At 34.2% G+C, this 26,613-nt stretch overlaps 2 protein-coding genes and 1 long non-coding RNA gene across 4 annotated transcripts; all 3 read left to right on the top strand.

The window, feature by feature from the left end:
* Positions 1-3,638: 3,638 nt before the first annotated feature.
* LOC104715073 (uncharacterized) lies at positions 3,639-4,509 on the top strand. Its single transcript, XM_087465296.1, has 2 exons — positions 3,639-4,126; positions 4,245-4,509. Exons 1-2 carry the CDS (start codon positions 3,639-3,641, stop codon positions 4,507-4,509), a joined length of 753 nt encoding a protein of 250 aa, XP_087321422.1.
* Positions 4,510-19,733: 15,224 nt separating this feature from the next.
* Positions 19,734-21,681, top strand: LOC104710647 (bidirectional sugar transporter SWEET4). 2 transcript variants are annotated; one of them, XM_087467454.1, is made up of 6 exons: positions 19,734-20,148; positions 20,249-20,285; positions 20,391-20,607; positions 20,878-21,039; positions 21,128-21,247; positions 21,330-21,681. In XM_087467454.1, the coding sequence occupies exons 1-6, from the start codon at positions 20,106-20,108 to the stop codon at positions 21,501-21,503; spliced, it is 753 nt and encodes a 250-aa protein (XP_087323580.1). In that variant the 5' UTR covers positions 19,734-20,105; the 3' UTR covers positions 21,504-21,681. The 2 variants fall into 2 exon arrangements, with proteins under 2 accessions (XP_087323580.1, XP_087323581.1); XM_087467455.1 differs by lacking the exons at positions 19,734-20,148; positions 20,249-20,285 and adding an exon at positions 20,753-20,779 and having other exon boundaries at positions 20,430-20,539.
* A 3,081-nt stretch (positions 21,682-24,762) lies between these two features.
* LOC147937843 (uncharacterized) lies at positions 24,763-26,400 on the top strand. The gene is made up of 4 exons (XR_015567289.1): positions 24,763-25,105; positions 25,184-25,626; positions 25,707-25,898; positions 26,151-26,400. It is a non-coding gene; the product is annotated as an uncharacterized LOC147937843 (long non-coding RNA).
* The last annotated feature ends 213 nt before the right edge of the window (positions 26,401-26,613 follow it).

Below are 26,613 nucleotides of genomic sequence, written 5' to 3'. Positions count from 1 at the left end.
TATATATATATATATATATATATTAGTTAGAAAAAAATTAAAGATGATATGAAACATAATGAAAATGTTTAATTGTTATATAATTAAACTAACATGTACAATTTTAAATATTCAAGTAAACTAGATTACTAAATTTTTTTAAATAAAAATATAATTAATACATTCCATGATATATGAATGTTTTAATAACCACTATGATATTTAAGTAACATATACAATAATATTATTTACTGAATAATAAGAATAATATTTTTATTAACTTTTAACTTAAAACACATATTACAACTCTATTTATAAACATGGAAACTGCACTTTAAATCAGTTTTTATAAATTTAAAATCTAACAAATCATTTAAAAGTGTATTTTTCATTAATTCAGACAAATCTAGGTTTCTAAATTTTAGGTTTTATAAATTTAACAAATCATTTATAAATTTTAGGTTTTGCAAAAAAACTACCTAAAGAAAAAAAGATATGAGAATGATAAAAAAAAAAAGACATTACCTGAAAAGAGTGAATGGAGAAAAGAGAGAATCGAGAGAGAGAGAGAGGAGAGGAGAGATAATTTAGTTTTTGATAGAGGTAGTCTCGGACATATATATATATATATAGTACAAGATAATATTTAAAAAATCTATTAAAAAATGCATTATCATTAGCGGTCTGGAAATCCGCTGGGTATTGCCCAATGTATTTTTGAAACGCGGTCCAAAGCATTTATCTGCTTCAAAATCCGCTTTTTGCTTTTTTTTTTTTTGAAAAACGCATATTATCCTCTTTTTTCTGATTGGCTTCACATGTGCGGTTTTGTTATTATTTTTCCGAAAACCGCGAATTATGAGCTTCTACTCACGGCCTGAAAAGATCTAGCAACCGTTGTTTGTGTTTTTTTCCCTGATGTAGGCCCAAATCTTAAGGGCATCTCCAACCCACCTCTATATTTGCTTTTTAACTTTATTTTAGAGTAAAATTTACTCCAACTTATCTCTATTTCTACTTCTATAATAGAGATTTCTATTTTTTCCTCTATATATAGAGGAACTCTATTTTTTCCTCTATAATAGAGTTGAACTTTTTTATTTACAAAATGATCCTTGAACTTTTAACATTTTTATATTTATGATCAAAATAAATAAATTATATATTTAATGGTCCTTAAACTTTTAACACTTTTATTATTTTATATGATGCAATGTATTTCTTTTAATAAATGTGATATTTAAATAATATTTATGAATGTTAAAAATTTAAATAATATCATAATTTTATGAAAGTTTTACAAATGCTAAAATAAATGGATTAGTTTGCAACTTTTATAAGTAAAAGGTATTAATAGTAAAATAAAAAGGAATCTCTACAGAATATTCTTTTTTAGAGGAAAAAATAGAAAAAATAGAGGTATCTATTGGAGTAAAATTCACCTCTATTATAGAGTTCCTCTATTTTAGAGGTAAAAATAGGGAAAATCATTAGAGATGGTCTAAGTGGATACATGCATATATATATTTAGACCTTCTTTATCAGTGGGTTCATATCCGGTATCTTAGTGTTTTGTTGCCAAAAAAATAAATCAGAACAAAAGAAAAAATGTAAGGGAGGTTGTTATATAGTATACCCATTTGTGATCTAAGAGACGCTACGTGTCAGCTTGGTATTGGGTGGACGAAAAAATAGAAAAGGTGGAAAAAATTTTTTTTGCTTCACATTTCTTTCGTTTTCTTTCTCTCTCTCTCTCTTTCTCTCGCGATTGCGAGAAAACGAAGAATTATATTTGGAATCGTCTGGGTGTGGAGGAAGAGGAGTTTGCTGTCGGAGGAGATGCTCATCATCGTGAATTGATGAGTCAGCTGTGTCCCATCGCAATATTTTGATTCAATCGTGAATCGGCTCTGATTGCATGTAGGAGAGGCGATTTGGAATCGTGAATCGTGAATTGGGAGTCCACTCAATCGGAAGAGATTGAATCAATTGGAAGCAAAGGGTAAGTTTCTCAATTCAATTACTGATTGAATCAATCACGATTAGTGTTTGATGATTAGGGTTTTTTTATTTTGGATCGAAAACTAGGGTTTTTTGATGTTTCTTAATTAGGATTCTTGGTGTTCATGTGTTCCGTTTTGATCATTACTTTAGCAGATGAGTACTTTTTAACTCCGGTTATGATGAATTTGAAAAGATTTGGCCATGAATGTATCGCAAAATGCTGATTAACGTTATTAACTTGATTCAACAGAAGCTATTTGTTGTTTTTGGTGTTGTTATTTGTGTAAGCTAATGATGATCCGTTTTGGTTAAGTTTAGATAATGTCTGGAGATGGATATGTAATTGTTTCGGTTCTTGACACATGATTGTTTTTTGTGTTGTTATTAGTTGTTTTTGATGTTGTTATTTGTGGTAGCTAATGATGATTTAGTAAATGTTTATGTTCTTAACACATGATTGTATAATTTTAGAGTACATTGTTCTTGTTCGATTTAGCTTGTTCATGAATGATTAATTTTATTTTGAATTTGGGCTTCATTAACCGCGGATCTGTCTTTTGTTTTGAGGTTAAATGGACAAACATGGATTGATGCATTGATGAGTATAGACTGTGAAGGATCTCTTGAGTATGGACAAATATGGATCTCTTCGGCCATGAAGGAAGGTAATCATCATCCTAAACTTTTTTGCATTTAATTGGTGTTAGTTGAAGCTAATGTTTGTTGGTTGTGATAAATAGATTTAGTACTGGCTAGTGTAGGTATTAGTGTAGTCTTTGATGTTATAGCTTTTGTTTGTTGGTTGTGATAAATAGATTTAGTACTTGCTAGTGTAGGTATTAGTGTAGTCTTTGATGTTATAGCTTTTGTTTGTTGGTTTTGATAAATAGGTTTAGTAATTGCTAGTGTTGGTATTAGTCTAGTCAGTCACTGATGTGTTAGTTGGTTGTGAAGATTTTTAGGCCTTGAATGGCAACTAGATTCAACAATTGTTTTTGGATTTTGTTTTTCAAAAACCAATTTTTCTCCATTCAAGATTTTACGTTAAATAGATTCCCTAAAATATAGGAAAACTAGTTTTTAACTTTTCTTTACAAATATTAACAAAAACTAGAATCCACATAATTAGAGATTTTAAGGAAAACTTACGATTCTTAATATTTTTTATGTTTCTTTATGTAATTAATTTTTAAAATAACTTTCTTACAAAAACTAAAATCCCAAAAATCAAAAACCAAAAACTAAAAACCAAAATCTATAATCTAAAAACCATTTAAAAACCATCTTCCATTCATGGCCTTAATGTGTGGTTGTTCTAGTTTAGGTAAACACTTAATTTAAAAATTTAAACCAACATAAATATAAACTAAACCTTATAAATTCAAACACAGACAAAACACAAGTCCTTCTTGCTTTAGCAATCTCTTGTTTTTCGATAAACACAAACAAACACATCTCCTTCTCCCTTTAGCAATATGGATCCAAACACAACCCCTTCTTGCTTTAGGAATCTCTTGTTTCTCATTTAACAAAACACAAGTCCTTCTTGCTTTAGCAATCTCTTGCTTTTCGATTAACACAAGTCCTTCTTGCTTTAGCAATCTCTTGTTTTTCGATTAACACAAACAAACACATCTCCTTCTCTCTTTAGCAATATGGATCCAAACGATTACATGAATCCATATCGTCCCATCTCTAGCTATTTGAATCTGTTGCAAATTCAACCTGATACCCAAAACCTCGATTACTCTCCTTCTCTAAGTCCATGTTCTGAAGCTCCATCTTCACCTGCATCCTCCCCACAAGAAAACCGCAAGTCAAGGCAAGCATGGTTACCAACAGATGATACCATGTTGGTCAGCGCTTGGCTCAACACTAGCAAGGATCCGATTACTTCCAACCAGCAAAGACTTGCATCCTTTTGGGCAAGGATTGTGAAATACTTTACATCCTGTCCGAATGCTGTTGGTCGGCCAAAGAGAGAGGCGAGTCACCGTAAGCAGAGGTGGGGGAGGATAAACGACTTGGTGTGCAAGTTTGTTGGATGTTATGAGGCTGTGACTAGGGAGAAGTCTAGTGGACAGAATGAAGATGATGTGATGAAGTTAGCACATGAGATATACTTTAATGATCATGGACATAGGTTTACCTTGGAGCATGCATGGCTTGTCTTAAGATACGATCAAAAATGGTGTGCCTCCACATCTATTAAAGGTAATGGAGTGAAAAGGGGAAGAGCGAGTATTGATGGGTCTGAACAGGATGCACACCATCCGATTGATGTGGATGAACCCATTGCCCCGTCCTCCTGGTGTTAAGTCTGCCAAGGGGAAGTCCAAAAAATGCTCTAACACCCAACCGATTGATGTGGAGGAAGATGGGAAAGCTTACTTGGAGTTTCAGTTGGATCGAGTTTCGAAGATGTATGAGATGAAGCAGAAGGACTTTGAATTGAAAGAGAAGGAGTTCGCTATGAAGAAGGAGCATATCAAGCATGTGATGCTTGAAAATCTGATTGCTAAATAGGATTCACTAACTCAATCAGAAAAAGCTCTTAAGGAGAAGCTAATTGATGACATGATGTCATCAGGTTGAATCCGAAATATGTTTGTGTTTTTAGTGTTCTAAGTATTCAGTTATAATCGGTCATGACCACTTGTGGAATGATTATTTCAGTGAAGATCCTACTTACCCTCCCAATGTTTTTAGTATTTTAGAATGAACAAGCCATTATTCATTGGTATTGTGGATAAGCTTGCAAATGAAGTTCCCTATTTCAACAAAGAAGAGATGCTACCGGAAGGTAGGGTCTGTCAACATTGCAAAAGTGTACAATAGCAATTCGTATGATGGCATATGGTTCTGCAGCTGATGCGTTTGACGAATACCTCCGACTTTCTGAAAGCGTGGTGCTAGCATGCTTGGACAATTTTACAGATTTAGTCGTAAATTTATTTGGAGATGAGTACTTGAGAAGACCCACACCAGCAGATCTTCAAAGACTACTCGACATTGGCGAGTTTCACGGATTTCCCGGCATGATAGGAAGCATCGATTGTATGCATTGGGAGTGGAAGAATTGTCCCACCTCATGGAAAGGTCAATACACCCGCAGATCTGGAAAGCCCACAATCATTTTAGAGGCGGTGGCTTCGTATGATCTCTGCATCTGGCATGCTTTCTTTGGACTACTAGGTACATTAAATGATAGCAATATTCTTGACCGATCTCCAGTCTTTGATGATATTTTGCATGGTCGAGCTCCTAAAGTTAAATACAGTGTCAACGGACATGAGTATAAATTGGCTTACTATCTGACGGATGGTATTTATCCAAAATGGTCTACTTTTATCCAATCTATTCCACTGCCACAAACTCCAAAAGCTGCTTTATTTGCGAGACAACAAGAAGCTGTGCGTAAAGATGTAGAGAGTGCTTTTGGAGTTTTGCAGGCTCGATTTACCATAGTCAAAAACTCGGCTCTTATTTGGGATAAGGTAAAAATTGGGAAAATAATGAGAGCGTGTATCATACTGCACAATATGATAGTAGAGGACGAACGAGATGGGTACACTCTGTTTGATGAAACTGAATTCCCACAAATGGAGTCAAGTAGAGCTTCAGAAGTTGACTACATGCTTCCAACACCCATGCCTTCATGTGTCGCTACTATGCTCAAGGATCGAAAGGATGTTCGTGATCGAGAAAAAAATAAATGCTTGCAAGATGATTTGGTTGAGAATATTTGGGTAAAATTTGGAGCAAATCAGTATGAAAATAAATCATTCTCTCTATTTATGAATTGCACTTCTATTTTAATATGTACTAGATAATAACCCGCGCTGGTAGCACGGGAAATTTTTTTTATTTTGTTATTTGTTAATATTATGTTTATGTTGTATCATTCATTTACATGTTATATAATATAGTACTATATGGTGAATTTTGATTCATATTAAACTACTAATAGGTAGGCCTGGAAACTACTACCGATACCTGTATTGGATCCATTTTTCGGTTTGTATTCGTCCCGAAAAAAGGTACCCGCAGCTTTAGGGTCGAGTGAAGGGTATAATAATTATATTATCCATGAATAATGATCAAGTATCAGATATTAATTTAATTTTTGAGCATCTCGTTACCCGTCTCATTACCCGTTTATTACCCGACTCATAAATACACGTTAATATTTTGTAGAATAATATTAGCAGCATGAGGAAATATTTATGTAAATTTGGATTTGTTTGTTACAAAATAATAGTAGAAAATTTATTAATTCTATACATTTTATAAAATCATATATTTAATTTACTTAAGGTCATACTCTGATTTTGACCCGTAGTTGGTACTACTATTTTGGTTTGGTGGAATATCAAATTCGTTAGTTATACATTCGGTAAAGCCAAAAAAATCCAACAAAACATGTATTGACCCGTGATTTGGTATTACAAATTGATGTAATCGTGTTTAGAGATCTTAATATACCAAATTTACAAATTGAAGTTATTGGTATAACATGTTGTATATTAATTTTATAGGTGAAAATTACAATTAGATTATGTTTATTATCAATATTATACACTTAGTATTGTTTATATAGTGAATATTGTGTATAAAAATTTAAGTTTTAGCCAATTAAATAGTTTGTTATTATTTCCTAAAATTTATAAAACAATAAATAGAGTTTTATTATTTTGTAAACAAATCTAAACTTTTTTTTGTTAGTTATTAGAATAAATAAAATATAATAGCATTTTTGTAATATGTCACATTAGAACTAATTAAATTTTTAACAACATAGCTTAAATAAGTATATAGATATATTTTAAAAATATAAACAATGTTGTATCCTAATTTTAATATATATTTGTTATTATTAAATGATTTAGATATGTAAATATTTAATCTTAGTTTTATAAATAAATTTAAGTTTTATATTTTTTTAAATAGTTTGTTATTGTTTCCTAAGATTTCTGAAACAATAAATAGAATCTGTTTAATTATTTTATTACATAATTTCGAAATAATTTTATTATTATTTTATTAAATAATTTCGAAATTATTTTATTAATGATTTCTTGTAATCTAATAAATTAATAATTACTATTTTTTGGATAATCATTTTCTGGTTACAACAAATTAATATTAAGATTCTGTTATTATAATTGGTATTAATATACAGTGGTATTTTATGTAATATTTTACATGGAGTAGGTTTATTTGTTTAAAGGATTGCTTAATAATATAATAGAGATATATATATATATATTATATTTACAGTAATGGATAACAACCGATAGTGGATTGATGTTTTCTTGTTTTGGTGTTTTCATATTACTATTTGAAACTTGTAACGTTCATTTAAATTTGGTCCATTTCGTTTCAAGTTTCAACAATGAGAAGGGTTGCTCCGAGAAGAACATCGATTCGATTTGCAGCGTTGGAAGGTCAACAAAGAAATGCAATAGAAAAACGTGGTTATATTGGAGACAAAGGTACATTTTTGCCTTCTTTCATATATGTCCTTGCAGACTTTTATTCTTACAAGTTTGTTCTGTTTCAATCTTGGTAGGAATCGATTTCAAGAGTGTGTTTTCAATAACCTCAACGCCATATATTTTCAGTAATGGTCACCAAATTAGCTTCAATGAGGCACCATGCAGCCACTGCATCCTTGGCTAAATTGTTCCTTAGTGGGTTGAGCAACATCCTTCTCTTGTTGATATACAAAGGATATATGGTTCTGGTTCTGCTCTTCCGACCACAACCATTATCTTACCTTTGAAGAGTGACAAAGTGAAGTCAGTGAAAGAACAGCTTTACAACGTTTATCCTGAGGTTCTGTTGTTTCTTTCAAAGATCAAGCTCCTCTCAGTCAAAGAACACTGCAAAGATCTTAAACTCCGCACTGTGAACTCAATCAGGATTGTTAGCGAGACTAATTTTGTGACGAGGAAGAACATTGATGCAGAATCATACACAAAACATCTCTCAGCTTGTGGAAAACAATACTGTTACTCAGGGCCGGCTCAAAATGTATATAGACCCAGTGCTATTTTAAAAAAAATAGCTAAATATATGAAAGTTCGTGTAAGAAGAAGAAGCGAAGTTGAGGAATGTGAGATAACTTTGGCTTTTCCATTTAGAGAGCGTCCATGAAAAAACTCTCCTGGTATCTACGCGTTTTTCCCACCGAGATGGTAACAAACTTTCCATTCATCATACAAGCTGATTTTATCCTAGCATCGTCTAGAGAATTATACTATTGTATGATAAATGGAACCAAGGGATTCTTAACTGTGTCCCGTCTGCTTTTGTGAATGCATTCAACTACTTGGTGAAAAAGACCGATGCTCTTAGGTTCTTGCCTGTTGAGCAATCTAATTACGTGATGTTGAATTATGTCCGGCAAGGGTTTCGGCAGAGCGAAATGTGTCTACCAGACTCTGAGAAGTCAACCTCTTCGATTTCGTTCGTATTATTAAGTCATCTTCTCTTAGGTTTGGTTTTTGGTTATATTGCCCCAAAAATATTAATTCCTAGAAGAAAATAATTTAATCTTTCTCTTTGAAGACAAGTTTATCTTCCTTTGTAGTCGTCTGGTTTTGTAAATACGTCTCCAATTTCCTTGATTAAAAGAAATCAAACTTTGTGCTTTATATTATATATAGTGGTTAACTCAACCTAATCTTTATTATTATGTCAAAAAAGAATTTATTCTACTATAGTAACAAAAAGAACAATACTTGGGTTCACCCCTAGGGTAAACTTCTCCATTCACCCCCTTATAAAATAAGAAAATAAAATATGTATATATTATTATAAAATTAAAAAATTTAAACCGCTCTTTAATAAACCCAAACCGACATATATAAAATCTAAACCCTAACCATCTCATTTGTGAATCCAAACTGATATATAATTTGGTTCTACTTGTAAAATCTAAACCATAACCATCTCATTTGTGAACCCAAACCGACATATAATTTTGTTCTAATCGTGAAATCTAAACCCTAACATCTCATTTGTGAACCCAAACCGACATATAATTTTGTTCTACTTGTAAAATCTAAACCCTAACCATCTCATTTGTGAATCCAAACCGACATATAATTTCATTTTAATTGTAAAATCTAAACCCTAAACACCTCATTTGTAAACCCAAACCGACATATAATTTCATTTTAGTTGTAAAATCTAAACCCTAACCACTTCATTTGTAAACCCAAACCAATATATAATTTTATTCTAATTTTAAAAATCTAAACCAATCCAATATTTAAATTTCCTTAATTAAAAGTATACAGAATTTGTTTCCTTAATTTAATTTGCTTTTTAATTTAATTTTGATTTATTTTTAAATGAAATATTAGATGGAAGATTCTGATTAGCTGAAAGAAGAGGGGGTGAATAGAGATATGCATACAAAAACCCAAAAACCCTAAGGGTGAACCTAAGTATTTTTCTAACGAAAACGTAGTAACAATATGCATACAAAATGGTAATTTATTAAAACCCGAAAATAAATGCTTTTCGCTTTGTCTTAATTTTGTTTTTAACGTCTTCTTTTATATATATTTTTTTCTTCTTTTTGGGGTAAATTAAAACATTAAACCCCTAATCATTGATCACCCACAAGATCAAAACAATTATAATCACAAAAAAATATGTTTATATTACGTATTAAGTATATATTGGTCAATTTTGTTAATGTCTTTACCCAATTTGATAGTACTACGTACGGATCGATGCTTAGAACATATCTTATACAGTATATTTATTAATAAGTACGTAGTTTTGAGATCACACCGCTTCACATTACACCGCTTCATATTACACTGCTGTAGATTGGAAACTATTCACCGTCGTTGTTAACGATGCGTAGTACGACGATATACACACGTTTCATATCATACACATAAAATGGTGTATTCTTATATTTTTATTTCATTAGAATAAGGACTAAAATGTCTTAGGAAATAGTAAAACAAGTTTTCTCAACTTCCTCTTTCCGAATTGTTCTCCAAAAAACTGTAATACGGTTTCGAGAGTTTGCCTATATATTTGGAATTGGATTGATGTCTATTACGACTCAATTATCAAGTTTCTATTCTCTCATTTTTATTTCTGACGACCAATTTCATACTTAAATATGGCAACTGCTTTCGAATTCCGGCGAACCTCTGTCACCAAGCAACGAGAGTGTCTCAATTCAGCCTCCTTATCCGGTCTGCAAATCCCAGACGACAGAATTTGCGTGCTATGATTCGCTTCTTTCCTCGGTTGTGGGGCATGGATAATACAATCACGGGTCGTATTGTGGAACATGGTCGAACACAATTCTTGTTCCCATCCAATGAAGCACTTCTTCTGGTGTATCGTCGTGGCCCTTAGAGTTTTAGTGAATGGATGGTGGCCATGGAGCCTTGGCACTCTGACATCCCAGATGCTAACCCGGTCTCAATCAACTTTTGGATACAGATACGTGGTATCCCTCTTCAGTTCTTTAAGCCACCAATGGTGCGTTACATAGCGGAAACGTTGGGCACAGTCCTGGATTCAGAATTCGATGATAACCAGAGTGGAACGGTAGAGTATGCTCGAGTCTGCGTCTAGAGACTTTTAAGCCAGCCTGTGGTCTTCCAAAGATAAATTAAGTTTGGTGATGAGTGGGTAATGGTATCTTTCAAGTATGAAAGATTAAGGAACTACTGCTTCCGCTGCCATTCTCTGTGTCATGACATCTCTGAGTGCACTGAAGAAGCCCTTGCAGATGAAGATGCCAACCTTCCACCACCAAACCACAATGCTCTCGTCAATGCTAATGTTGCTGCGGTTCCATATCCTCTAAACGCTCCACTGATGCCTGCTAACAACAATCTCCAAATGGAACATCAGCAACATCTTGCTCTCCCACCTCCACAGCAACTGCAAGTGAATATGTCGGAATTGGTCCCTGTTAATAGGCAATTTATATCTATAGGAGACCTGCGGAGCCTCTATCATAACTATACAGCAGTGGCAGATCCCTCAGAAGTAGAGGCCCGACGCGGAGGACTGATTCTAGCGTTAGAAAACTCCGGAAACCGTATCCTTGACGCTGTTACTCGACCCCTTCCATTACCAGCATCACCACAGAGGAAGAGGAGAAGGACGTACTCCCCAATGGATGCAAGCTCATCAACTAATGACACTAGAGGCGTGGGCCTGGTACCGCCAGACGCTCAATGAGGATAGCCAGTTGGAATTGTCAGGGAATGGGGAAGTTCCCTACAGTTTGACGCCTAAAAAAGATATGTCGTCAGTATCCCTTGGACGCCCTCTTCCTCATTGAGACGAAGCAACCAACAAACTATGTGTCTGATATCGCGGTTTCCTTAGGTTTTACTAAATTCTGTATTGTACCTTCTCAAGGTTTGAGTGGTGGTGTAGCTTTACTTTGGAAACCCTCGATTGATTTAACTATTTTGTACCATGATGTAAGGCTTGTAGACTGTTATATTAATGACAAAATCTCTACTTTCTACTTGTCTTGTATTTATGGTCACCCTGATCCTCAATATCGATCAGAACTGTGGGAAAGACTAAAACGAACTGCTGTGAACCGATCTGAAGCCTGGTTAATGGTTGGTGATTTTAACCAAATAATGAATAACAGCGAGAAGATAGGTGGTCATGATCGTGATAACTCAACTTTCTGAGATTTCAACGACTTGATACATATTTGCGATATGGTTGATCTGAAGCATACTGGCAACAAATTCAGTTGGAGTGGCCAGAGGAGTATAGTCCGTAATGGTATACGGGCAAAAGAATTGATACAGTGCTGCCTTGATCGAGCTTGTGCCAATACAGAATGGTTTTCTTATTTCCCAGCATCAACAGTCATGTTTTTGGAACCAATCTGTGACAACCCGTCCCGTGGACCCCACTAGCCCACCGCTAGCTGCCCCAACGGACCGTCCGTGGACCCCACTAGCCCACCGCTAGCCGTTCAACGGACTCCAAGCTGGCCCTGCAGGGCATCGATCCTAACCCATCACTATGAATATCTAAATCCACCAGTAGGTTATTGGTGCGCCAGACGTTCCTCGAACCCTAGTCCTCACCCTTTAACAATCTTCCCACAGGACAAGTTGCCACCAATTGACCTGCAGATTAATTGGTGGCAACTTGTCCTGTGGGAAGGTTGTTAAAGGGTGAGGACTAGGGTTCGAGGAATGCCTGGCGCACCAATAACCTACTGGTGGATTTGGATATCCACAGTGATGGGTTAGGATTGATGCCCTGCAGGGCCAGCTTGGAGTCCGTTGGACGGCTAGCGGTGGGCTAGTGGGGTCCACGGACGGCCCGTTGGGGCAGCTAGAGGTGGACTAGTGGGGTCCGCGGGACGGGTTGTCACATAAAAATCGATTTTTATGTGACAACCCGTCCCACGGACCCCACTAGCCCACCGCTAGCCGCCACAATGGACCCCAAGCTTGCCCTGCAGGGCATCGATCCTAACCCCTCACTGGGCAAATGAAACTATTCATCCAAGTCCACAATAGGTTATTGGTGCACCAGGCGTTCCTCGAACCCTGGTCCCCACCCTTTAACAACCTTCCCACAGGACAAGCTGTCACCAATTGACCTGTGGAAAGGTTGTTAAAGGGTGGGGACCAGGGTTCGAGGAACGCCTGGTGCACCAATAACCTACTGTGGATTTGGATGAATAGTTCCATTTGCCCAATGAGGGATTAGGATCGATGCCCTGTAGGGCCAGCTTGGGGTCCGTTGGGGCGGCTAGCGGTGGGCTAGTAGGGTCCGCAGGACGGGTTGTCACACAATCGAGTCAGATCATCGACCTCTTATCGTTGATATCCTTACTGAAACAAGGATCAAGAAAGGAATGTTTCGATATGATAAGCGACTGGCAGAAAGAGATGGATTTATGGAGGCTATGAAGGAAGACTGGCAGAATCTTCCAACACGTTTCTCATTTTCTGAAAAGATAAAGTTGTTTTGGAGGAAAATATCAAGATGGAAACGTAGCAATATCACAAATTCTGCTGAAGAGATAAAATCACTTAAGGAGCAACTCAGATAAGAATTCAGAAAAGCAGTTCCAGTTTGCCACAAAATTTGTGATTTCAAAAAAGCATTGTCTAAAGCTTATCTGCGAGAGGAGATATACTGGAAGCAAAAAAGCATAGCTCGTTGGTTAAATGAAGGAGATCGAAACACTCTATACTTTCATGGATGCACTAAATCTCGGAAAGCTTGGAATCAGATGATCTCAGTTCACGATAGCAGCGGTATTGAATACATTGGCGACAAGAATATAGCAGTAACAGCAACTGAGTACTTCCAAAGTCAGTACAAAAAAGAGAATCATAGACATGGGCACTGGGGGGATTTCTTTGATCAAGTTCGTGCTAAAGTAACCGAGGATATGAATCGAATGCTCACTGCGGATGTTACGGCTCAAGAAATAAAACAAGCAGTATTTGATATCAGTGGAGATCGAGCACCAGGTACAGATGGAATGACAAGCTACTTCTATCATCAGTTTTGGGAAATATTAGGGACTGATATCACTGCCGAGATTCAAAGTTTTTTTCAGACTGGTATAATGCCAGCACAGCTCAATCATACGCACATCTGTCTCATCCCCAAAATAGAGCAACCAAGCCTCATGAGTGACTACTGTCCAATAAGCCTCTACAATGTCTCCTATAAGATCATTTCAAAAATCCTCACAAGATGCTTAAAAACCATCCTCCCTGAAATCATCTCACTCGAACAAACTGCTTTTGTTCCTGGTCGACACATCATTGACAATATCTTAGTGGCTCATGAGTTACTACACTCCTTAAAAACGAGGAAGCGTCAAGCAAAAAGCTATATGGCCATTAAGACAGACATCAGCAAAGCATATGATAGAGTTGATTGGGACTTTCTTGAGGAGACAATGTTACAACTGGGTTTCAACCAGATTTGGGTCATGTGGATCATGGAGATAGTTCGATCAGTTACATATTCAGTTCTAATCAATGGAAGCCCATTTGGAGACATTCATCCAGAGCGAGGTCTCAGACAAGGTGATCCTATTTCTCCATATTTATTTCTTTTCTGTGCGGAGATGCTGACGCAAAAAATAAGACAAGAGGAGGCTAGAGGAACCATTACTAGCATCTCTATAAGCAACAATGGCCCCCAGATCTCTCACTTGCTTTTTGCAGATGATGCTTTGTTCTTTTGTAAAGCAAACTCCAAGTGTAGTAGAACTCTGTCTCGCTTGCTGCAATAATATGGAGATGCATCTGGTCAATGTGTAAATCTTGACAAATCCTCCATTACATTTGGCTCACGGGTTGATGAGGACAGAAAAAATACCATCCGCAGACATATCAAGATAACGAGAGAAGGAGGGTGTGGAAAATATTTGGGTTTACCAGAAGAATTCTCAAGGAAAAAATGCCAAATGTTTGAGTATATAGTCGAGCGTGTAAGGGAGAAAACAAAGAATTGGCATTCAAAACACCTTTCCGAGGGGGGGGGGGTAAAGAGGTTTTACTGAAATCAGTGGCTTTGGCTATGCCTACACATGCTATGAGTTGTTTTAAACTCCCAATTACAATCTGTCAGATAGATTCGATCCTCACTCAATTCTGGTGGGGTTCAGATGGTTCAAAAAGGCGTATAGCATGGGTAGGATGGAAGCGAATGATTCTCTCAAAGAATGAAGGTGGTCTTGGTTTTAGAGATATAGAGAAGTTTAATGACGCTTTACTCGCAAAGCAAGCATGGAGAATACTAAAATCGCCTGACTCCCTTCTTGCAAGAGTTCTCAAGAGCAGATATTTTCATGATACGGTCATTCAAACAGCAACACTCGAAACAAAACCATCACACGGGTGGAGATCAATTCTACATGGATGAGACCTTCTTATCAAAGGATTACGATATCAGCTAGGCAATGGAACATCAATAAATCCGGCTTCAGATGCTTGGATCCCTACTCATCCCCCTAGACATGCGGTTGACCATTCTTTGGGCGAAAATACAACACTCAATGAATTATGGCAAGATGGTAGCCGACAGTGGGATATTAATAAGCTCAATCTGTTACTTTCCGACCAAGACGCAGCCTATGCTCGCCGAATGTACATTCCACAACATCCCTGTTCAGATCAACTAATATGGCACTACACAAAAGATGGAAACTATACAGTAAAGTCTGGATATTAGCTTAGTAACCACCTACCAGAAGATGAGGCCCCGATAGCACCACCACAAGGTAACCCTTCTCTCAAAGAAAAGCTTTGGAAAAGATCACTACCACCAAAAATTAAACACTTTTATTGGAGAGTGTTATCGTCGGCTCTTGGTACTGGTAGTGAACTAAACCGTAGAGGGATCCCTATTGATGCTACATGCCAACGTTGCTGTCTAGAAATTGAAACAATCAATCATATCCTATTTGATTGCCCTTATGCTAGCACAGCTTGGCGACTATCCGGAATACCATTAGGTCAAGCTTTTACATCAAACATTGAAGAAAACGTCAAAACGCTACTATTGATGTATAACTCGAAAATGGATGTGGATCAACAACATTTACCATTTTGGATTGGTTGGCAACTGTGGAAATCAAGGAATGATCTCATCTTCAACAAGGTTAGTTGGGAACCGAGGGAGGTAATCAACAAGGCTAGTGACGATGTTACAGAGTGGTTAACAGCAACATGTCCCTCCAATACCTCTAGGCGGCGATCAGCTACATTGCGTAATACCCAGACATTCCGTTGGAAACTACCTCCAGACAATGCAGTCAAGGTAAACTTTGATGGAAGCTTCCTTTATCAGAATAGTAGTATTGGGGCGGAGTGGATAATTAGGGATGCAAGGGGAACATATTTGCTATCTGGAAGCTCTAAACTAAAACAAGCATCAACCCCTCTTGAAGCTGAAGGGATAGCACTGTTACATGCACTCCAATTGACCTGGTGTCGAGGTTACCGTGATGTAATCCTAGAAGGAGATTGTAAAGCGCTAGATGATCCGCAGTTGGGCGGATCACTTTAACTCGATTTCATTCTTACTTGTTGAAAGAGAATGTAATCAGGCTGCTGATAAGTTAGCTAAAGCAGCTCACCATCAAACACAAACTGCTCAAGTTTTTTTCTATCCTCCATTGTATTTAGTATTTACAGAGCTGTTTGTTTCATGACTATGTACCACATTCTGATTAATAAAAACCAAGACGTTAAAAAAAAAAAAAAAAATCCTTTAGAAATTAATCTTTCTAAACTACGAACGTCCCTTTCTAACCAATTTGAAACTTAAAAAGTTAACCAACCTTTCTAACCAATATTCCGAATAATAAAGTGTAATTAGAAGATATAAAGAAAAATTATAAAGATTTTGGATGTACGTAATTAACATGATAATGAGTTACAGATCCTGGGTGGGACTTTCGTTGTTCCAATAGTATAGTATCACATGATGCAATAATTCAAACTTTATGCCTATTTTTGTTTGTAAGAGATAGAGATACCGCAAAAAGCTTTTGCTTTCTTCATTAAGACTATTTTTAAAAATATGGACGGTTTGGAATTGTTCCTTGTTAGGATTCAATTCTATCGTGTTCGGTACATCAATTTATAAAGTAATATGTTTATTGAGCCAATATATTACAATTACAGTAATGGCTAACAACCGATAGTGGATTGATGTTTTCTTGTTTTGGTCGTTTCATATTACTATTTGAAACTTGTAACGTTCATTTGAATTTAGACCGTTTGGTTTAGTTTGATTGTTGTAGTTTCTTTTTTCCTTTTCTTTTGGTGTGCCAAATCAAATATTTTGGTTTCACTTTCTTTTCACTAAAAATGTGCATATTATGTTTAAACCCAGCATGTGATAACACATCGAATACAGTAGTTGTTGCATAAAATAAATTCATTAACTGGTGATTACTGTCGTAACCAATTTGAAATAAAAGCATTAGTTCATTTTCTGTGATATATCTATTAGTAATCCAACAAAATCGAAGTTAGTTTTCTCACAACAAACAAATTATGTATTTCAAGAAACAATTATTATAGACACGTTGAATGGTTGTCACATTGTTGGGAATTATATTGCCTAGCCACCTATTGATGCGCATTTTGTTTTACCATTTAGGCTTTTAAAATAGCTTATGTACACGTAGAGTATTTTTGATTACCGTTTAGGCTTTTAAAATAGCTTAGCAAAAAGTCAAGCTTGATGTAAACATGATGTATGTTATATAACGTATGTCCAAAAGATGTAACCATCCTATATTCTTAAGGTATGTATGAAATATCGGTCTCATGCCGTACGTGATACAAATCCTACTTATTTTATTATGTAAAACGTATTAAATTGGTCAATTGAAATCTATAAGTGTATAAATGAAAGTTATCTATATACTAATATACACTAATAAGCTATCATATCTAATCTAAAGAAATGTGATAACATAAGAGAAACTTTTGATTATTATCAATTTTAGCATACTATACATCTGCTATAATAAATTAGGTCCACACATATCTTCTTATTATATAAATAGATAACGACTTCCGTAACTAACACTATTATTAGACAGTTGATATTTTTTCTACATGGTTAAAATTTCATCGTAAATCTTTAAAGAATGTTCGGTAAATGGTAATTAGTCTTTAGTTGTATATATACAAGTTAAAGTATATATGTTTTAAGTTATAGTTATATACTTTCGAGAATATTGTATCTTTTTTGATTAATATTATACAAAGTAGTTGGAGCCGTTGGTTTGACCATTAAATGTGTGTGACACTTTGTCAAGTAATCACCCTAGAGTAGAAAGCTTTATACACGAGATTATTTCGTTTCCAGTTCCCATTTCATGCAGTATTATTGAGCCTCGAATATATATTTGTATACTAGAAGACAATTAATATAGGGTCAAAACTTCATTACTACATAGATAGGTAGATAAGTAGAATAATCATAATTTGCCAAACGAACATATTAATGACCAAAGCACATCACTCAAGCATTAGATACGCATTGATGCATGAACAGACTAGAGTGGACACGTTCGATGAGGTTTACGTACCATCTTTTGACCTGAGTTTAGACCTAATCATCCGGAAACCAAACCGGGAAAAGTAAATTCTATACATACGTTCGTTCTCTATAAATAGAGGAGTCCATTCCATGACTTAAAAATCTCACTAATCGATAAAAAACCTAGTTAGACATTTCTACTCTAAAATCTCACTAGTGTTCTGTTCACATATCAAAACCATGAAATCTCATGCTGACGTGATATTTAACAACTAAATACTATTCCATTTTTAATACTATTCCTACCAGTTAGTATGTCTGTTTAAAAATTTAGTGACTAAAATCATCGAAGTGTTTAGATCGATACTACTAATTACTAATTAAAAAAAAATCAATCGTACGTTTGTTAACATTCTTTTCTTTGATAAAATTTTGTGATTAAATGCATTTGTTTGATTTTCATTTGTTGATCGACTTGCGCATATTCGTTTTCAAGTTAAATGTTTCATTTGTTACAAACTTAGTAGTGCCTCGCGAAGAATACGATTGAAAGAGTACCTTTTTTCTAATCTTTTTAAATATGCACAGTAGAAACAATTATTGAAATCGCATTAGAAATATCCGGACCCTGGTTCCTCAATTTATATTGTAAAATTCTCAATTACTAAACCATTATGAATATATTTTTATAATAATTTACTATTATTCTTAACTGAAAGACTAGGTTAGTACGTAAATAAGTATTTTAGCATAGCTTTCCTAGCAACAGCGCTATCTGATCTTGGAAAAAACATCCCTTTCACCATGTAATTGTCTCAGCACAATTAGTTTTTCATTTTAGTAAATAATTGATCTAGTTGTTGGTGTACCTTTCTCATCACAAAGCATAGATACTTGTTTTCTTGATATTATTATATATTTTTTTTAAATTAGGTTAACTGCGCCGATCGGGAAGCATAGATATTGCGATTTTTATCGTCCATAGATTTCATAAAAGATCGTTAGCAATATAGTATCGGAATCCAAAATTCGAAATGGACATAGTCGCATGCTTACTTTATTTTATATTAAAGTTACAAAAATCATTGGGTTTGTGTACCTTCTCACAACACCTGTAAAGTTATTTCCCTTTTGCCTCAGAAATTTGTTTATATAGCATTTGATACTATAAATTATTTATTTTCAATGTAATATATTCGTTGAAGTTGAAGATCCTTTAACAAAAAAAAAAGTAATATATTCTTTGAAATCATATATAACGTTCGTTTACAGAAGAAAACAATTAATGAAACTATTATTCTGCTTAATAATCGCAAACAAATGAGATGCCTCATAAAAACGAAGTGAAGAGAAAGATCATATATACACATATGAAATCCATGAAAACTAATAAAAAATGTTACCTTTTCCAATATATAAATATCATCTATACATAATAACAACACAAATTCAGTAGTCGTCCAAAAAAGATCAAAAAGGAGAAGAAAATAAATCTTACGTGATTTGTTTTTCTATCAGATCACTCGCTTACACTCACGTGGATAACTTTTTGTATTTTCTTTTTTAAAGTTAAAGATGACCGTGAATAAGATTATGACACGTAACCTACATACAATGCACATGCATGTAACATATACATGTACATACACACGTATACTATATAGGGTAGCTGGGTAGGAATAATAGTTATAATCATGGCTCCAAAAACAATAAGCCAAACGAGAAAGTGTTGAAAGATATGTAGATAAATGTCATGATTGTTTCCCCAAAATGGAAAAACAAAAATTCAAGGTCGTTTTCATTTCAATTCCTTTACTTCTTGAGTTTCGCTTCGTCATCAATACATATATATCCTACATATACACATATATACTTATATGTAAAAGTATACAAATGAGTACCTACATTAATATACCAACATCTCATCTTGTATCTATAAATATATGCAAAAACCATTCACTCATATTTGACATACCAAATTACATATCTCTCTCTATCTCTCTCTCTCTCTCTTGCTCTCTTTCTTCTTGTTCTTGTTCAGATTTTGCGTTTGAAGTGAAATGGTTAACGCGACAGTTGCGAGAAACATTGCCGGCATTTGTGGTACGTATATAAGTTTTGTATGTGTATAAATATTTTGAAGAATCACTGACCTTTCTCTTTTTTTACTAACACTTGGAAATTTATTTGTTTATTGTCGCAGGAAATGTCATCTCCTTGTTCTTGTTCTTATCTCCCATGTAATCATTGATCTCTCTATCTAGCTTTGATCTTAGTTATTCTTTTGGGATAACAACTTAGATCTCTTAAATTAATGTTCATGAGTAAATATAAAATTTATGCAGACCTACGTTCATAACGATATACAAGAAGAAGAAGGTGGAGGAGTACAAAGCTGACCCATACTTAGCCACGGTGCTAAATTGCGCACTATGGGTCTTTTATGGCTTACCAGTGGTTCATCCAGATAGTCTCCTTGTGATCACCATTAATGCCACTGGCCTTGCAATAGAGCTTTTCTATCTCGCTATGTTCTTTTACTTTTCTCCAACTATTCGCAAGGTACGATACCTAACATCTCTGATTATACGTACCTAATTATTGTAATACTTACTTATTTTTTTTTGTACAATATACTTAATTAAATTTTAAAAAGAGATATTTATTTTTATAGGGGGGGGGGGGGGAGGGGGGGGGGGGGGAAATGAAAGCTAGAATACCGTAGTAATAAGAAGTGGGAGACAATGATTGATTCTGTTTTAGGATAGTGATAGGCAAAACAAAAGGTTTATACAGTTTTATTTATAATTAAAATTGTGATTCTTGGTGCAGGTGAAAGTGGGGCTATGGTTAATAGGAGAGATGGTGTTTGTAGGAATAGTAGCCACATGCACATTGTTATTGTTCCACACACATAACCAGAGATCTTCTTTTGTTGGAATCCTTTGTGTCATATTTGTTAGCCTCATGTATATTGCTCCTCTCACCATCATGGTAATATTAAGTATCCACTTCTCAAATTTTTTGTATGTTCCTTCACTTTTTATAATAAGAAAAAACATGATATTTTTGAGTGAAACAGAGTAAGGTGATCAAGACAAAAAGTGTGAAGTACATGCCATTCTCTCTCTCACTTGCCAACTTTCTCAATGGTGGCGTTTGGGTTATTTATGCACTTATTAAATTTGACCTTTTCATTTTGGTAAGTTTATTAAATTATTTATATTCTTATTCATCATTTTCTATCATGTATTAGTTTCACTTTTTCTCTTTTTCTTTCATAGATTGGAAATGGACTTGGAACAGTATCAGGTTTAGTACAACTGATACTCTATGCTTGCTATTACAAGACAACACCAAAAGATGATGGAGAAGAAGATGAGGAGAATGTTTCTAAGGCTAACTCTCAGTTACAACTTAGTGGAAACCATGGACAAGCTAAACGAGTTGCAGCTTGATTATATATTTTGGATAATAAGATATGAAATTAGTTTTATGTCCTTTTTTTTTTTTTTCTATTTTAAAGTTTTTGGGTGATTAAACTATAAGTAATCTTATTTTTGTGAGTTTTTTTTCTTGCTGTGTAAAAATTCAAACTCTTTTTCATCTATGAAAGATAACTATAATGTGCGACAATATAAATCTATGTTAAACTATAATTGCTGAAGTAGTCGAACTGAATTAAATACCTTCATCAGTAGATGCAAACCGTAGTACACACAAAAGCACAACGATTCAGAGTCTAAAGATCACAAAATTCACATATTTTTGGCAAAATTCGGCATTTTTTTGCCTTTTGCTAGCATAGCCGTTGCTGCGTAAGAAGAAACCAGCAGAGATAAAGAACCAGCCAGCTCAGAACTATCAAGAAGAGCTGAAGAGCATAGACTTGAAGACTTCACATCGTATAGTTATTTTGCCGACAATATCGTGTCGTTGGACATGTTAACATTGAGAAGAGCTTGTGGAGTGGTGTCAACTGTTTATGCCGACGTTGTTGACATGATGCTGATACGAAGAGCTAGCGGCTGGTTAAAGGCATCTTTAAAACCAGCTTGAAGTTGAGAAAACAATGCCCTTCATAAGATGAAAGAAAAAAGAAAACAAAATTGAACGTACTTCTGTACTTCATCCATAATAATAAGCCCGTAAATAAAATAACCTGATATCCTTAATAATAAGCCCGTAAATAAAATAACCTGATATCCTTTAACAGAAAAAATGAAAGAACCTGATATATTATTGTGCCCCATGAGGTCGAAATAAAATTCAGGTTGATTTGGTCAAAAAAAAAAAAAAAAAAATTCAGGTTGATTCTACAATTAACCAAATAAAGCTGAGAGGTGACTTTTTTTTTTTTTTTTTTTTTTCCATTTTTGTTTTTAAGGTTACTAAACCGTTTACTTCATCATTTTGATTTTTTCGTGTTTGTTTTTTTTGTGTGAAATTAGATGTTTCATCTGATAGAGGTTTTCTTTATCTTTAACGAATATATGGGTTCAGTGCCGGACCTGACCCCATTGACATGAAACATTGCAATAGGGTCCCACATTTTTTGGAAAAATTTTGGTTACAATAAGGCTCCCAAATATTCAAAAAATGTTATTTTTCAGAAATTTAAGGGTTGGTTACAGATTTTTTAGGATATTTTCAATCTATACTTGTAAAAACAGGTGTTTAGTTTAACTGAATTTTATTTTTAGTCTATAGTTTTTATAATTTGTATGGGACCCCCAAATACTTTGGTCCGGCACTGTATGGGTTATGTAACTTCGTATATGGCAATAGTATCATTTCATAGAAATTTTGGAATTTGATTATAAGTGGAGAAACGTAAATCGAGTTTATATGTTTCTTGCATTGTAGTATAAAGGAGAAAAAAAGCTCTCAGCCCAATAGCGTTTCAAAAGCAAGAAGATGGATCAAACTCAACTGAAGCCCAATAATATTCAAATGACGAAGCCCACTACGCTGCCCACCAAACTCAACATAAAGCAACGGTCATATGAAGATAAGAGCAAATCCATTGATCATCTTAGTTTGGAGTGTTTTAAAGTTTTTTTTCCTAATATATATATATTATTTTATTATTTAATTAAATTTATTGTCTATGACCAGTAAAAATAAGACAGTTGGACGTTTTTTTCTCATCCCTATCTTTTGAGTGTCTCTGTAGAGACATTTGATATGAAGATTTAATCTTCTCTCTCCTTATTTTTATTTTTTTATTATTATTATTTTCTGATACCCATCCCCACAGTATGTGGGATGGGAATGCTCTAAGAAGAAGGAAATTGCAGAGGAACCTTCGTACCACCAAGCCGTTGCAAAAACTAAAGATATGAGCTGTCATAAGGCTCTGCAGATAGAGACAAATAATGCTTTCGCCATCCTTAGTCACCTTTCAGATAATGACATGTATCAGAGGAACTAGGTTTTACAATGTCTCAATGTTGTGTGTAAAATAATTAAGTAGAAACATTGTAAACTCTATGAGAGTATCAGTAGTGTTGATTTCAGAAGTGTCAGCTTAAAACAGGTAATGGAGACAAATATGGTTATGGATATAGTCATATAGATATAGAATGTCATTTTACAAATCACATATTCTTGAACACCACTTTGTAACAACTTTATTATTTGGACAATTATCATAAATACCACTACAATGAGTTTTTTCAAAAATACCATTTTTAATTTTATATTTTCTAAAAATACTACTAAAATGTACTTTTTCAAAATTACCACAAAATTGAACTAAATTTTTAATATTAAAAACTAATCTCTAAATCCTAAATACTAAATCCTACCCTAAATCTAAAATTGTCAATCCCAACCTAAAAAATATAAATTCTTGGTAAAATAAACTGTTGTGTCTGTTTTTGGAAAAAAAACTGTAGTATTTATGATAAAAAAACTTAAAGTGTGGTATTTTGAGGAATTCGTCTTTTTGAAATGACGAATTTAGTATATAATATATAATAAACTATATTTATTGTTTTTTGTATATTAACTACCATTTTAAATGTAAATTGGATGTGCTATACTTGTTAGGGTGATTTTTTATAGGATTCTCTCAAAGTCTCTGTATTGGTTTATTAGTTTATATTGAGTGAGTTGTATAACATTTTAAATGTAGGCTGGTAAAACTGTCGGTCATTATTACTCTTATTTTATTTGAATTATTAATCGAATGTAAGTAATTTGTCTCGTTAGAAAATCACAAGAAGCAACTAAAATTACTTCTTAGAATTTAATTTATTTTTCTTAAAACTAGTATCATTGAATTTATCCCGTGATTTCATTTGTTAAAATATTTTAAAATCAAAAACTGCATTAAGGTTACAAAATATCTGAAAATAGTACATCTGATTTGCTGACTAATATTAGTGGTCTCAATAAATAAATAATTTTTTTCACCTAATAATAGTTTGATCAATGGCTTGATGTATGCTAAGTTTCCCTATTTGACGTTAGAGCAAATAAGGGAAAATCCTATATATAATAGCATAGTTTTCTGTCATTTGAGAGTGTCCACATCAGCAGCATAAATTAACAAATTTGTTGGGTTGGAGAAATTAACAAAAAGGCTTCATCGATATGTTTGTTTAGTCCAATTGAAATAAACCCATTTGAACAGATTGAGTATGATGAAATTAACTTCGGCCACGTTGCATAAGTTAACCATAAAGCCATCTTTGATCGGTCTTCCCCCATAATTGCTTTGTAACGCATCTCTTCTTCTCTAACCTCTTCACATGTCATTTGTTAATATTCTTCTTTAAAAGTTCTCTCCTCACCTTCTTTTCTCTGTTATAGTCTCCGCCCAGATTAAGATCTACTAACCTTACCCAATCACGCATCTCTCTCAAATCCGGCTGAGTTTGAATTCCATGGAGGAGGATACAGGGATCGAATCATTCGAGTGGGGGTATTTTTTTTGCACAATACGGTTGTCAAGCGAGAGCTAGCGGAAGACGTGTTGTGAAGATGTTACCAAATTTGATATTATTATATTACTATCTCAAGTTTTGATTTACTGACTTAGAGAAACATAGAGGTTTGTATTTTTTTAAATGTCAGCTTTATGTTTTCTAAACCGTAACAGCTCAAGATCTGATTGATTTGTTCATTACAGTGGATGAGTGTAAAAGCAGATGTGAGAGGCTCTGGTAACGATCTAAAACTGAGCACACCTAGGTCTAAACATTCTGCTACAGAGCAACGAAGAAGGAGCAAAATCAGATAGAGTAAATCTTGAATATGTACTCATAGATATATGATATGTAGCAAAAGCGGAGTTGGTCATAGAGTTTAGCAGAGAGACGAGACTAATCAAACATTGTTAATGGATTCCTATTGCAGATTTCAAATGTTAAGACAACTAATACCTAACAGTGAACAAAAGCGGGACCTTTCTTAACAGAAGATTCAGTCTCATCATTTCCTAATCTCTAAAATATATAATTTTAAAACTTTGTACATGTTATCGAGTATATTCATTTCTTACCGGAGAAAGCAGACAAGTATGAAACATCTTACCAAGGATGGAACCACGAACCTGCAAAGCTATTGAATTGGGTAAATACAATCTCACATTTTCCAACCATATCTCATTCTCTTTCTACCGGGTAGGAAACTGAAAACAAACAAACCTGTAGGAACCGTCGCTTTTACTCCAAAATTGGAAGAAGAGAAGAACAACGTTCCGGTACCGGTAGTTGCAACAGCACAAGGCGTTGTTATCGATCATCTGACAGCCGCAACATATGTGACGACGAAGATTGGTCAAGCTCCAAGGCACATATGTTTCGCTAGAGATAAACGACTGATGCTGAGCTACGGTGGTGCAAGTAAGTATCCAATATCAAACAAACAAGATGTCTCATGTGACCATTGGAGTTTTAATGTATCCTCTCCTCTGTTTTCGTTTAACGTATATGGTGGTATAACGTATCGTAATTCTAACCATCTTAAGCAATTATTGTTAAACATATATGTTCGTTTGCATATGTTTGATCCATTTTTTGCTTTGAATATTTTGAAGTGTTTGCTTTTTCCATACAATTATATTATTGACATTGTTTATATATATCTTCCTATAGGTAAGCATTGATACATCTGAAGACTATGCACAGTTTTACTAAATATCATACACATTTAGTAGTAATACGAATCTCAATGAAAGATTTGTGACTCAGTTCTTTAAATCCCTTTTTGATTCAAATAGTGACTCAAGCAAAAATACAACATTGGAACTTGGAGGTCTTCCCAAAATCATATATACATTTATTGTTACCTTTCTTTTTTATAATAATATTTGTATCATTAATGAGGAAACGAAAATATCTTCTACATGGAATTTTGAAAAGTAAACATCTTATAAAAAATATTATTACTAACTATTACCAAAACATCTTAACCATTCATAGTCCACAAATTCTTGCATCTATAATTAAGAAACTAAAAATAGAATTAATAGCAAAATAATCAATTTAAAAATATCAAATATATACCCGGGCGTAGCCTGGAATTATCTCCTATTGTATAAAATTGATGAATATGAGG

This window comes from Camelina sativa, chromosome 9, assembly GCF_030686135.1.
Source record: "Camelina sativa cultivar CO46 ecotype springtype chromosome 9, ASM3068613v1".
Lineage (NCBI taxonomy): Eukaryota > Viridiplantae > Streptophyta > Magnoliopsida > Brassicales > Brassicaceae > Camelina > Camelina sativa.
This window is presented reverse-complemented; position numbering and strand designations above follow the sequence as displayed.